The following is a 14,650-nucleotide window of genomic DNA, read 5'->3' as shown; positions in this document are numbered from 1 at the left end:
CCTGGTCTCCACGAATGCCTTCCTTCACGCCCTCCTTCTTCAGAACTGGAGATGCTCTTAGCCCAAGAGAAGCCATATTGAAGGAAAGAGCAGAAAATAAAGGGCCTCAGCCGACCCCCAATGACAGCAGGCACAGAGCCGATGCCCCATTTGCCCCTCATCAGAGGCTCTGCCTTCCAGCCGCCAAAGACACCCTCTAGACTGTAAGCTCATCCCTCTAGACTGTAAACTCATTGTGGGCAGAGAATGTGTCTGTTTATTGTTACATTGTGCTCTCCCAAGCACTTAGTACTGTAGTCTGCACACGGTAAGCGCTCAATAAATACAACTGAATGAATGGCTTGGTTTGCAGTGGGGCTCAGAGGCTGACCAAACCATTCCAGCCCCAGCTAATTTTCCCCAAGTACCGACCTCAACTAGGAAAAATGCATTACTTTCCACTTCTATCGGACATCTGTCTCGGCACTGACTCTTAATCGTGGGTAGGGTTAATCCTGATATTACCATTTTACAATGAAGGAAACTGAGGCCCTATCTGGTGAGGTCAATGGGCTCGCTAAATCGGCACACCTTTTAGGTCGTGAATCCCATGTGGGGCAGGGACTGTGTCCGATCTGATTGTCTTAGGTCTGCCCCAGAGTTTAGCATGTAGTAAGTGCTTAATAAATAAGAGGATTATTCTGTCTGAAAGATCCACCTAATTGCTTTGAATCCCTTGAATAATAATAAAATAATAAGAAGCCGCATGGTCTGGTAGAAAAAGCACAGGCTTGGGTGTCAGAAGACCTCGATTGTAATCCTGGCCTGGTCTCTTGCCTGCTGTGTGACCTTGGGCAAGTCATTTAACTTCCCTGAGCCTCAGTTTCCTCATCTGTAAAATCTGGGTTACATATCTGTTCTTCTCTCCTCCTAGACTGTGAGCCCTTTGTAGGACTTTGTCCAACCTGATTATCTTGTATTTACCAGTGCTTAGTACTGTTCTTGGCACATAGTAAGTGCTAAACAAATACCACTATTATTATAATAACAATTAATATAATAATATAGCCTGCTGAGGCTGTGGGTCAAGGGTCTCAATTTCCAAACTCCTGCTTAGTTCACCAAGCCAGGCTGCCTCCCGGAATAAGTATTTCACAAACCTCACACCCCTATCTTAGAGTGGAATACTTGCTAGCATGGGTGGGTCTGCCCATTCCCCGGGGACAAGGAAGCCTATTCTCCTTTGACTGGGAGGAAGGAAAATAGATGGTTGTGGATAATTCTCATAAAAGTCAAAGGGGATTGTTTGCTCCTTAGACAGAAAACAGAAGTCCTGTGGCCAGTTTCCCCACCCCACCCACCCTCTTGCCAAAAGCTGTGAAAGGATGAAAAGGCATACGAACATTCCTTTCGGAAATCCAACAAGAAACCCATAATGCTTGCATTTTCCCATTCCCACGGGAAGACAGGAGTGCCAGACAAAAATAAAATGAATTGTTCACTGACTCTCATCATCTACTGATGGAAAACCTGGAGCTTAGCTGTCCGTGAGAGGCAAGAGGAAATGTGATACCGAAGAGGAGGTTGGGTCTAGCAAAGTAGATTTGGGAGTCACCTACAGAGAAGGGAGAACTGCAGCCACAGGGGTGAGAGAAGGGTAAAGGGAGAAGGGAAGTGTTGCCTGGTGGAAAGAAATGCAGTCACTCCACGGTTTACCAGGAAATAAGTGCAAAGGGGGAAGCAGCATGGCCTAGAAGAAGAACATCGGCCTGGGAGACAAGAGGACCAGGGTTCTACTCCCAGTTCTGCCACTTGCCTGCTGTGTGACCTTGAGCAAGTCATGTAACTCATGAGCCTTAGTTTCTTCTTCTGTGAAATGGGGATTCAATCCCTGTTCTCCTTCCTATTTAGACTGTGAGCCCCATGTAAAACCTGATTAACTTGTATCTACACTAGTGCTAGAACCATGCTTGACAAAGAGTAAACTTTTAGAGAAGCAGTGTGGCTCAGTGGAAAGAGCCCGGGCTTTGGAGTCAGAGGTCATGGGTTCAAATCCCGGCTCCGCCACTTGTCAGGTGTGTGACTTTGGGCAAGTAACTTAACTTCTCTGTGCCTCAGTTACTTCATCTGTAAAATGGGGATTAAGTCTGTGAGCCCCACGTGGGACAACTTGATTACTCTGTATCTACCCCAGCGCTTAGAACAGTGCTTTGCACATAGTAAGCACTTAATAAATGCCATTATTATTATTATTATTATTATTATTTTAACAAATCCCACAATTTTCATTCATTATTAAGAGAAGGAGACTCAAAATGGAGCCCTGAGGGGCACCCTTGATGGGGAGGAACAGCCAGTGAAAGAATCTGAGAAATAATGGCCAGAGAGATAAGAGGAGAATGAGGAGAGAACAGTGTCAATAATATTTCCATATTACCTTTGAGCTAATAGCCCGGTGTCTATTCAGAAACCCCAAGAGAGCCTAGGTAGGATGGGCTATGATCCCCAGGATTCTGATGGAACCAGCCGGAGGATTCGGCATCCTTCTCCAGGTACGTCACCTGTTACTCTTCTCTTCCGTTGGGCAGAATCCTCCAAACGGCACCCTTGCTGTAACACAACAGCTCTCGGGAGTTGCAAAAAAGAGAGTGAACTGGGCTGAAGACAAGGGCAGGAGGCTTCCTGATGCCCTCTCTACTTAGAGAGAAGCCAAATCTCCACTGAAGAAACCAAGTGGGGATTTGAGGCATTTATGTGGATCATTCAGACAAAATAACCCATTTTCACATAAATCATCACTATTTGATCATTACCAGATTCTGTTGAGGAGGTCCTGGACACAGAGGACCTTCCATTTGGAAATTGACGGACAACTGTTCCATCAAAAACCTACACAAGAGTCCCAGAACCATGATTTGATCCCAGCTCTGCCCCTTACTTCTTAAAATTCTTTGTCTGTGGGGAAGTCCATCTTTTTTTCAGTCAATCAATCATTCATTCAATCGTATTTATTGAGCGCTTACTGTGTGCAGAGCACTGTACTAAGCACTGGGGAAGTGAGCGCTTACTGTGTACAGAGCACTTGGGAGAGTACACTATAACAATTAGTAGAGTTGGTAGAGACATTCCCTGTTCATAATGAGCTTACAGTCAAGAGGGGGAGACAGACATTAATATAAATACATTTCAGATAGGTACATAAGTGCTGTGGGGCTGAGGGAGTAAATCCAAGTGTGCTTACGGGATGGGAATGGGTATTATGTCAGACACCCCTTCCTGAGGTCAATTGGATAAAAATGACCACAGCCCACTCTGCTGTTCTCCAGGGGTGGATCAGCTAGGCATGAATGCAGCTGTAAAGGAGGTGTCTGCAGATTCATATAGTGATTTCTCTCTCTGAGGACAAGCAGGACTAGGGGGCTCCCAGGAAACCTGGAGAAATCGCATGTGATGACAAGCAGGGAGCTGGAACTAGCCATTACAACGCCTGGGGCAGGAAAGAAAATTCCCCCTCTGCCCTCTAAGGTGGTATGAGGGTCCAGCACAAGCAGTGAGAGAACCCTGGGTGGGTAAGTACTTTGCTGATGGGGTCAAAGAGCAGAATTACCTGATCCTCCATCTGTTCTGTTGTATGAACCAACATATGCCTGCATGCATGCATGCGTACATAACACACACACACACAGATTCTGTCTGGAGAAATTGCTTCCAGAATCCACTTAAGCACTGCCCTTTAAGTACTTGGTATAAATACCACACCCTCAGCGCCTCAGCATTTATGTACCTATCCGTTCATATTTATATTAATGTTTCCCCTTCTAGTCTATAAGCTTATTGCAGGCAGGGACTGTGTCTACCAACTCTGTTATATTGTACTCTCCCAAGCGCTTAACTCTCTGCATGTAGTAAGCGCTCAATAAAACACCTGTCCACATGTTTTGTTTTGTTGTCTGTCTCCCCCTTCTAGAGTGTGAGCCCGCTGTTTCTATATGTTGCCAACTTGTACTTACCAAGCGCTTAGTACAGTGCTCTGCACACAGTAAGCGTTCAATAAATATGATTGAATGAAATACCATTGATTGATTGATTAATTGATCCCCATCAGGCTCAATGGATGAGAGGGGGAAGTTTAGGCAAACCTTATCTACCCAGAGCTATAAATGGTGGTCTCACCATTGTTCTTCAATCAACTCTAGACTTTCAGCAGCCATAAGCTCACACCACTGAATTACAATCTCACAGGAGCAACTCATCCTAGAAAGATTTCCACACTGGATTTTAAACGTTTGGGTTGTGTTCACAGTGCTGCGGTGATGGTCCCAAACCTTTCCCAGGTGCTTAACAAAATTAACTGTGGAATTTATTAAGCACTTCTTGCATGCCAAACACAACCCTAAGTGCTGGAGTAGATACAATACAATCAGATCAAAAACAATCCCTGTTTCACACGGGGCTCACAGTCTGAGGAGGGAGTATGGGCATTGAATCCCCATTTTATAGATGAAGAAATCAGTGAGGTTAACTACTTGCCCAAGGTCACACAGCAGGTAACTGATGGAGCTGGGATTAGGACCCAGATGTTCTGATTTTCACCCCTGGGCTTCTTCCACAAGGCCACACTCCCTCTCTTTCAAAATGTGGTCAAGCTGACTCTCTTTGGAGCCCTGGGGAATTGTTATGGGCAGGGAATGGGCCCGTTTATTGTTGTATTGTACTCTCCCAAGTGCTCAGTACAGTGTTCTGCACACAATAAGCGCTCAGTAAATATGATTGAATGAAGGAATGACTCCACTGCTTTGTCCTACCCAGAGGAGGCCTTCCCAGACTGAGCCCCTTCCTTCCTCTCCCCCTCGTCCCCCTCTCCATCCCCCCCATCTTACCTCCTTCCCTTCCCCACAGCACCTGTATATATGTATATATGTTTGTACATATTTATTCCTCTATTTATTTATTTATTTTATTTGTACATATCTATTCTATTTACTTTATTTTGTTAGTATGTTTGGTCTTGTTCTCTGTCTCCCCCTTTTAGACTGTGAGCCCACTGTTGGGTAGGGACTGTCTCTATATGTTGCCAATTTGTACTTCCCAAGCGCTTAGTACAGTGCTCTGCACATAGTAAGCGCTCAATAAATACGATTGATGATGATGATGATGATGATCTGCAGCCATGAGAAACGGCACTATCCATTCAAACCAAAGCGTCTCCAGAAACAGGGGTGACTTCGAAAATATGAGCGGTGAACCCCAACCCAACAAAGCATCATTGGTTCAGACTCATCCCTTATTGAGGGGGGTCTCTTCCTTCCTTCTTGTTTCCCATGAAAACCCCCAAACTGCTCTCCCTGTTGCCCAGGCCGGCCGATCCAAAACAACTGACTTGTAATGTGAGGTGTACGCATTTGACAAGCTCAATAGCGAACACTGCCGAAAAGTCACTCAGTGATTCAATTACTATTTTAAAATGAAATAGTGTTTTGTGCACAACACCCCTGCACAAATTGAAGAACACAGCTATGAATTGCTCATCAAATCACGGTTCAGGGGACTGCTTCACACCTCGTCAAGCACACAGCGTGTCTTCGGCTGATAAGGAAATCTTTTCAACTGCCATGTTTTTTTAAGTGGTCCCATGTCAAAAGTGGTCTCAAATTACTATAAAGTAAATGTGTTCTGAGGCTATTAAACAGAAGTGGTTCTACGGCAGATTTGTTTGTTCCCCTATCAATCTTCAGTTCATATAAAATTTCCAATCTCTCTAGACACTTTTATGAAATGTAATTAAAGGTGCATTTGCTGCCAAAGGAGAATGACTCAGTTTTATGGTTGAGTTCCTGATAACATTGTTGATTACACCCACGGTCTTTGAAATGCAACTTGGCTAGTTTTTCCCAAGAACTAGAAGCCAGTGATTGCATGAGGAAAGTACTTTTCAACCTGTGGGTTCTTTTAGTCATTCATTCATTCATTCAATCGTATTTATTGAGCGCTTACTGTGTGCAGAGCACTGTATTAAGCGCTTGGAAAGGACAAGTTGGCAACATATAGAGATGGTCCCTATCCAACAACGGGCTCATAGTCAGAAAATGTGTCTGTTCATTGTTGTATTGTACTCTCCCAAGCACTTAGTACAGTACTCTTTGCACACAGTAAGTGCACAGTAAATACAATTGACTGTGACAAACGTTTGAGGAGTGTCCCACCCCTAAAGTGTGGAGAAGACTTGCCTAATTCCTTTGAGGAAACCACTGAGGCCATTTGTTTTTCCAAGGCAAGATCAGGATAATCTGTTTCCTTGTCCTCTTTAGATAATTGCTGATGGGACTTCCATGTACAGGGGTATCCCCCCATCTTACCTCCTTCCCTTCCCCACAGCACCTGTATATATGTATATATGGTTGTACATATTTATTACTCTGTTTATTTATTTATTTATTTATTTTGCTTGTACATTTCTATCCAATTTATTTTATTTTGTTGGTATGTTTGGTTCTGTTCTCTGTCTCCCCCTTTTAGACTGTGAGCCCACTGTTGGGTAGGGACTGTCTCTATGTGTTGCCAATTTGTACTTCCCAAGCGCTTAGTACAGTGCTCTGCACATAGTAAACGCTCAATAAATACGATTGATTGATTGATTATCTACTGTTAGTTTGCTTTGTCCCCATAAGCATGGTCTGATTTCTCCATCCTAAGTCATTCAGCAGCTCTCCATACTCCCACCAGAGATATGGGACGAGGTACTGCTATAGGGGCCCTCAGTAAAAGAAGGTAAAAACCCCTGGTCTAAACCATCCCAGGCAGATGGGACCCCATCCTACAGTTACACCTCCAAAAGAGAAGACTTCACCAGCTATATGCTTCCATTACTAGAGCTCAAAACCCGATGTTATAACTTAAATCCTTTCCACCGCAATTTAAGGTGCTTCTGTGAGCCCACTATTGGGTAGGGACTGTCTCTATATGTTGCCAACTTGTACTTCCCAAGCGCTTAGTACAGTGCTCTGCACACAGTAAGCGCTCAATAAATACGATTGACGATGACCTGAATCTAGAATCAGGACAAAGCTCCATCACTGGCTTCCCCAGATCACCGCTGTTTCTCCTGCCTCAGTCACTTCCATCTTGGTTGCATAGTCGCACTGGGGAGATGGTGAAGGAGGAGGGAAGATTAGGCTGTCGTGTCTATCTGGTCTCAGCCTCACCAGGTAGGTTCATGTTGCAATAATAATAACAAAAATAATGATTGAGGCATTTGTTAGGTACTTACTCTGTGCCACACACTGTCCTAAACACTGGGGTGGATGCAAGATAATCAAATCAGACACAGTGCCTGTCCAACAAGGGGCTCATGGTCTAAGCAGGAAGGAGAATGGGAATTGAATCTCCATTTTATGTTGCCAACTTGTACTTCCCAAGTGCTTAGTACAGTGCTCTGCACACAGTAAGCGCTCAATACGATTGATTGATTGATTTTACAAATGAGGAAACTGAGGCACAGAAGGGTTAACTGACTTGCCTGAAGTCTCACAACAGGCAAGTAGAAGAACTAACATTAGAACCCCTAACATTAGCATTAGAGAAACAGTGTGGAAAGAGCACGGGCTTGGGAGTCAAAGGTCATGGGTTCGAATCCCGGCTCTGTCACTTGTCAGCTGTGTGACCTTGGGCAAGCCACTTAACTTCTCTGTGCCTCAGTTACCTCATCTGGAAAATGGGGATCAAGACTGTGAGCCCCTGGTGGGACTGATCACCTTGTATCCCTCCCAGCGCTTAGAACAGTGCTTCGCACATTGTAAGTGCTTAATACCATAAAAAAACCAAACCCCAGTCTTCCAACTCCCAGGCCCATGCTCTTTCCATTAGCCCATGCTGTTCCCACTTGGAAAATACAAGCGATGTACCTTTGCAGTTTTGTCTAGACTTTTTAATTGATCCCGTGGCTTGAAATGTCCCAGTTTGTCCAAAACAGTGCAAAAAAACAGAACCAAAAAAAAACCCCTCCTAAAAACCTCTGGAAGCAGCATCCAAACTGCCTTCTGTGCCGCCTGGAACTACAAAACCCTAGGACTGGAAGCAATTTCCAGAGATCATCAGGTCTCCAGGCAGGACTTGATATAAATAACCCCTCTCCCAGCTTCTTTGGAAATGCACTCTGGTACCTCTCCTAGCTTCCACCACTACCATCAGGAAGTTCCTCTAAGCATCTGACCTAAAACCCTCCTGCTTCATAGACTGTTATGGCCTGTGCTCATTAGACACTCCAGTATTGAAAAAAGCGATGTGTGAATTCAACAACTATGCTCCCATTGCTGTTACTGTTCCATTAGATTGTAAGCTCTTTGAAGACAGAAGCAGCATGGCCTAGTGGATAGAACATGAGCCTGGGACTCAGAAGGACCTGGGTTCTACTCCCAGCTCCATCACTTGTCTATTATGTGACCTTGGGCAAGTCACTTCACTTCTCTGTGCTTTGGTTACCTCATCTGTAAAATGGGGATTAAGACTGTGAGCCCCAAGTGGAACATGGGCTGTGTCCAACCTGATTAGCTTGTAATAATAATAATAATGATGATGGCATTTATTAAGTACTTACCATGTGTATCTTAATCTTATCTTAATATCTTATCTTAATTATCTTATCTTAATCTTATCTTAATATATCTTATCTTGATCTTATCTTAATATATCTTATCTTATATCTTAATCTTATCTTAATATATCTTATATCTTATCTTATATCTAATCTATATATATAATATATATCTAATATATCATCTTAATTTAGCACTTACTATATGTATCTACCCTAGCGCCTAGTACAGTGTCTAGCACATAGTAAGCTCTTAAATACCATTTTAAAAAAAAGACAGGAGAAAGGTCTTTCACTATGATTTTTCTCTCCCAAGCTTGTGACAAAGTGTTCTGCTCACAGTAGATGCTCAGAAAAAGATGATACTCCCAGACCTAAAAGTGGATGCCATTCCATAAAGCTTGATCTTTCTCAAAAGTTCCAACTCCCCTGCCATTCACCTTATTAGCTGAAGCTGTCTCCACATCGATTTTACGAAAGGTCTTCGAGAACTGGGATTTTAGGCATAACATTAAGGAGTCGGAGCAAGTTAGCTTCCTTCACAAGTCAACTCAGGCTTTACTTCAAAAGGCCCTGAACAGTAATAGCCAAAGGGAGAACAATCAGACTGCACTCTTACAAACTGCCTTCATGGAAATTATTTATCCAACTTTTTTTTTGTCATGAGACCCCAGTGACTTCTTTAGTTAATGTTTTGTGAACGACTTCTGACTCCTTGGGCAGGGGGATTAGATCACTTTCTAACTGTATAAATGGCTCGAGGAGAAGGCAAGGTAATGTTAATAATGGCTGTCAAGCCACAAAAAGGTAATTACGTAGCTGGGATAGAAGAAAAACCTTCTTTATAGCCACCTCTGCCTCAAATGCCTCAAAATGATGGTCGGGACAAGGGATTGGAGACAGAAGCTACTCCTCTCCTGATTATTTCTCCTCATTCTACCTTTTGGATTCTCTTTTCCTTTAAGGGGGTAGACCTTTACAGAAGAGGAGCCTGAGACCAATCTCTCTGATTTTTCCCCCATGCAATGGGAATGTGTTTTTTTTTTTCCAGCAAAACACTAGCTGCATAGCCAAAAAGCCACAGAGCATGCCACTGGGCCTGATACTTGAAGCTAACTGACTCGGGAGACTGAGGATCTGTCAGGATCCTCACCCTCGGTCTCCTCCACTGCAATTCAGCTATCCTTGTGGTTGACTATTGCATGATTCCACATGAACCCTGGACCCCTCTGGGCCTCACTCTGGCGGGTGGGACAATTGATGTTACTCTCCTGGGTGGGGTTTCCCACTGCCCTTCCTTTCCATGGGGCCTTTGGATCTGTCTATCAGGGATCCAATTGTGAGTGAGGGGGAGGTTCCATATCGGACTCCCCAATTCAGGTCAGTCATTGGCCTCCTTTGAGCCTGTTTCTCACTGCAAACCTTGTCATCAGTCCAACCTGCCTTCCAGGGAGGCTGTTTGGATGAATGAAGTGTCTGTTAAGTGTTCTGAGACTCAGAGAAAAAAGGTTTTGCTATGCATGCTGATCAAAACCACCTTACGTTTTGCTATGCTTGCGATGTCTCCTCCCAAGTCAGTCAGCAGTTACACTGCCAACCTCTTTCAAGGGAATACACATACACACAAACTACTTATCCCCCGGGGGTACATATGTGCCAACATAAAAAAAAGTTACTAACCGAATCGTTTCTCTCTCCCGCTAACCCCGAAACCATTCCCAGGTCTGCCAGAGGTTCTCCAGGTGCGGCTTTCAAGTTGTGACACTGCATCCCTCAAAGCCAGTGTTCCGTTCATCTGGCTTTTCATTTGCTAAGAGAATACTAATATTCAAACATAGAAACAGACGTAAAACACACAGGGTAGAAGCATATGAATTTATAATAGGTCAGCAAGAATGTACGTAGCAGAAATGCAGAAGCTTATGATTTACAGAAGGGAGTTCGAGCCTGAGAGTTGGGTTTTCACAGGAATTTTAAAGTAGGGAAAGGACAAGGTGCATGTGGCAAAGCAGGAGAGAGCATCAGAGAAGAGTGGAGAGGATGATATGGATGGGGACCCAGAGAAATGAGATTCATATGTATATATGGGAAGCAAGTTTGGCCAAAATGCAGAATAGTATCAGAGCTGAGGCAGGCAGGAGTTGTGAGCAGCTACGCAAGGGAACTAACTGTCCATCAAAGCCCACATTTGGGAGTTTTTGTTTGGAGAATTGATTGGGAGCCACCTTGGACTCTGTGACTAGGAGGAATTTGGAGGCTGACCTTTCAGGAAATTCATTTTTGCCGTTCCTATTGGAAGGATGGACTGGGAAAAGGAGAGGCTGAAGACAAAATCCTATAGCACGGCCAGATGTGATGTAGTTTGGACCTGAGCTAGGAAAGGAGAGGAATTGTCTGACTAATGTCACTCTGCATGAGTTATTCAGTAAGGCACAATTTGGCCCTAGATGGAGTGTGTGGGGAGAACCAGAGTCAAAAATGACCCCCAAGGGGTAGGCTGGGTGGCTAGCTGTGTTTTGCTGGAGATGGAAAACTAGAAACAGCATTTGGTTTGAAGAAGGTAGCTCTCTGATGCAGATTGAGTTACTAGGGGGTAGGCCACCCAAGTGGAGATAATCCTGGAAGATGCAAAAGATCCGAAAGTGGAGACAAGGAAAGGGGGTTAGGGACCAACAGGGTCAGAGTAGAAATGCTCCAAACACTGTGTGCCCTGGGACACTGATACCTTCAGGAAAACAGCCACTGTCCTTGATGACCGGGGAGTTGGATCGAGGGAGGTGGAGGGAGAAGGAGGGGAGAAGAAGGAGACAAGGGGACAGACTCACCAAGCTGTACCAACAGTACGATTTCATTGCCACTGATGCCCCAGCAGCAGACAACAAAGACCAATGCTGGTTGCTGCAGTCTGGATAGCAGCAGCAGGGACACCCGCTGCCTGGGTGACTTTGCCTTTCCAGACTGTTTCTTGAAGATCTGTGCCTCACCTGGAAATACATCTCTCTGGTTGCAATCGATGCTCCAAGAAATGACCTGGGAAGGGCCAGCTCATCTGTGCTGGTAGCTGCTGCTGCTGCCACCAAAACTGAGCCTCCCCTCACTCTTGCTTCTCCCTCCTCCTGCCCCAGGGCTGAAAGCTAAGTCCTAACAGGTCCAGCCTGAGCCTTGTTGTGGGTAGGACGGAACCCAGCGGGCCAAAAGTGAGAAGACTGGTTCCCTTCAGACCAGGGCAAGGTAGAAGCATTGAAAATCAGGTCTGGTGCTCTTTATTTTAGGGTTGATCAGTGGGTTTAAAATCCTGAGATTTAAGTTTCCCAAGACACCTGGAACCTGCCAAAGGCTCAGAGATTAAAAATTCTAAAAACCATAGAATGAGCCACAGTACATTAGGTGTGGGGAAGGAACCATGAGGTCCCACAGAAATTGGGGGTTAAAACTGAGTCTCATGTGGGACCTGGACTGTATCCAACCTGATTAGTTGGTATCTACCATAGTAAGCACTTAAATACCATGTAAAAAAAAAATGCCAGTGTCACCAATATCTGGGAATGGGTCAGTTTTTCAAGGCTGAGAGAAATTAGGAAAGAGAGCTCAAGGGATGATCAAATGCACTTTACCAATCTGATTAGGAATATGGAGCTGCAGGGGTAAAAACATTTGTTTGTAAAAGGTCTCGGTGATCTTCTGGTTGTGTTTCAGATCCGTCTACTTTCGAGGCTCTCTCCACTTCAGAGTCTGCCACTCCATGCCGGGGTGGGACGGTTCAGGATCAGCATCTGTGATTCTTAAGCCCAGTGTTGCAACGTCTCCAGCGACAAAACTTCCCCAGGTGGTCCCCAGCAAAGATGAACAAATGCACCCGCTGCTTCCAGGATCTCCTCCTCCTCCGGAAAGTCTTTTTTCTCTCGCCCCTTTCAGAGACCAGCAAAATCTTCCCTTTCCTTTGCATCCTCCTGTTCTCTTCCCCAGCTCAGTGGGAAATAGAAACCTCTCCCTGCCTTTTTTAGATCCCAGCTCAATACCACTAGAAATTACTTTTACAAAAATACCTTTGTAGCTCTCTCTGGCAAAAAGAAGAGTAAGAAAATAAAGTCTCAGAAAACAGGCAACTTCTTCTCAAAATATACTATGTACATTTGGAACTCTAAGGGTTTCTGCTAAAGTAGGTTCTTCCACTTGCAAAAAAGATGCAGCATGGATAAAGCACAGGCTGGGGAGCCAGGGGAGCTGGGTTCTAATCCCGACTCTGCTAGTTGCCTGCTCTGTGACCTTGGGAAAGCCATTTCATTTCTCTGTGCCTCAGTTTCCTCAACTACAAAATGGGGATTCAGTACCTGTTTTCCCTCCAAGACTGGGAGCCTCAGGTGGGACGTGAACTATATCCAACCTTTTATCTATCTCAGGGCTGAGAACAGTGCTCGTCATATAATAATAATAATAATAATGGCATTTATTAAGCACTTACTATGTGCAAAGCACTGTTCTAAGCGCTGGGGAGGTTACAAGGTGATGAGGTTGTCCCACAGGGGGCTCACAGTCTTAATCCCCATTTTACAGATGAGGTAACTGAGGCCCAGAGAAGTGAAGTGACTTGCCCAAAGTCACACAGCTGACAATCGGCAGAGCTGAGGTTTGAACCCATGACCTCTGACTCCAAAGCCCGTGTTCTTTGCATTGAGCCACGCTGCTTCTCATAGTACATATAAGTATAGCACTTAAATACCATAAAAAAGAGAGAAATTATTCCTTCCCCTTTCTCATCCATCTTTTCTCCAACCGAAAAGGGGCTTGGACTGCCAGATTGCCTCCAGATGGATGTGTCTTCTTTCCTCCCCGCTCTCTGTCCCTGCTGGATGTCACTGGGAGGCTGTCGCATCTAAGAGTCCCTGAAGGCATCTGTTGACGTGTGTGGACTGACTGCTGGCATATTCCTGCAGCCTGGAGCCCATCTGCTCCTGTAGGCTCTTAGCCAGCTTGCTCACCACCAACCGGACGTACCCCCCATGACCAGGGAGCACCCCACTGCCGATCATGTTGCTCAAGAAGTACCACAGGACTGGGAGGATGTGGCGTTCCACCGCCTGAGGTTTCCGGGGATACACCGACACCACGAGCACTGAGAGACAGAAGACCAAAAGGCAACACTGATTTAGGACGGGACCCTCAGAGACCCATCCTTTGCCCCCCAGCAGTAGCACCCGGGGATCTCCAAGTAGTTGTTGACGTGAATTCTCCCCACTAGAAAAACCAGGCTGGAGGGGCAGGATGACTTTCTCCCACTGTTGGGTAGGGACCGTCTCTATATGTTGCCAACTTGTACTTCCCAAGCGCTTAGTACAGTGCTCTGCACACAGTAAGCACTCAATAAATATGATTGATTGATTTCTCCACTTTACGAGCAAAGGAAACGAAAGCCTGAGGAGAAGCAGTGGCGTTGTGTCTGCCGTCCACTGAATCAGCCTGGCTGTAGGCATCACCCGCTTTCGCAGCCAAATAGAGCCCCCAACTCTGTTTCCCGTTTTTCTATCCTTGAATAAGGTGGAGCCGGAGGAAGCCGGGCCTGTCATTACTACACCTGTTGAGAACAGCAACAACTACTAGACCCTTTCCAGAGCAACTCCCTTTAGGAGAACGCAGCTCTCAGCTTTCCCAGTCACGTATTTGCGATTCAAATCGGGGCAACGTGGGCCGTCATTACTGAGAAGCAGCATGGCTCAGTGGAAAGGGCATGGGCTTTGGAGTCAGCGGTCATGGGTTCAAATCCCGGCTCTGCCAATTGTCAGCTGTGTGACTTTGGGCAACTCACTTAACTTCTCTGGGCCTGTTACCTCATCTGTAAAATGGGGATTAAGACTGTGAGCCCCCCGTGGGACAACCTGATCACCTCGTAACCTCTCCAGCGCTTAGAACAGTGCTTTTCACATAGTAAGCACTTAATAAATGCCATCATTGTTATTATTATTATTATTACGGGCTCTGGACTGAAGGCAGAGGATACCTGGGAGTTTGAAAGGGAGTACAGCCTTACAATCCAACAAGAATGTAGTCAGAAGGAAGTCAGAAGGATCTGGATTCTAATCTTGG

The 14,650-nt window shown here is 45.2% G+C and overlaps 2 protein-coding genes across 5 annotated transcripts in view; both read right to left on the bottom strand.

Moving 5' to 3' along the window:
- CLIP4 (CAP-Gly domain containing linker protein family member 4) overlaps positions 1–12,817 on the bottom strand; it is a 96,994-nt gene extending 84,177 nt beyond the window's left edge. For 3 of the 4 annotated variants that reach the window (XM_038751154.1, XM_038751156.1, XM_038751157.1), the window contains exons 1-2: positions 12,184–12,817; positions 10,250–10,390 (exon numbers count right to left, since the gene is read on the bottom strand). The gene's annotated coding sequence lies outside the window, so the exon portion shown is untranslated. Of the gene's footprint in view, positions 1–10,249; positions 10,391–11,394; positions 11,794–12,183 lie in introns of those variants that run through there. The other variant, XM_038751155.1, reaches the window with a different exon arrangement.
- A 465-nt stretch (positions 12,818–13,282) lies between these two features.
- Positions 13,283–14,650, bottom strand: part of TOGARAM2 (TOG array regulator of axonemal microtubules 2) — a 32,529-nt gene continuing 31,161 nt past the window's right edge. The window contains exon 17 of the mRNA XM_038751153.1: positions 13,283–13,682. Coding sequence (XP_038607081.1) covers positions 13,423–13,682 — 260 coding nt within the window. The 3' untranslated portion in view covers positions 13,283–13,422. The remainder of the gene's footprint in view (positions 13,683–14,650) is intronic.

This window comes from Tachyglossus aculeatus, chromosome 9, assembly GCF_015852505.1.
Source record: "Tachyglossus aculeatus isolate mTacAcu1 chromosome 9, mTacAcu1.pri, whole genome shotgun sequence".
NCBI lineage: Eukaryota > Metazoa > Chordata > Mammalia > Monotremata > Tachyglossidae > Tachyglossus > Tachyglossus aculeatus.
The sequence above is the reverse complement of the archived record's forward strand: the minus strand, read 5'-3'. Positions and strand labels throughout refer to the sequence as shown.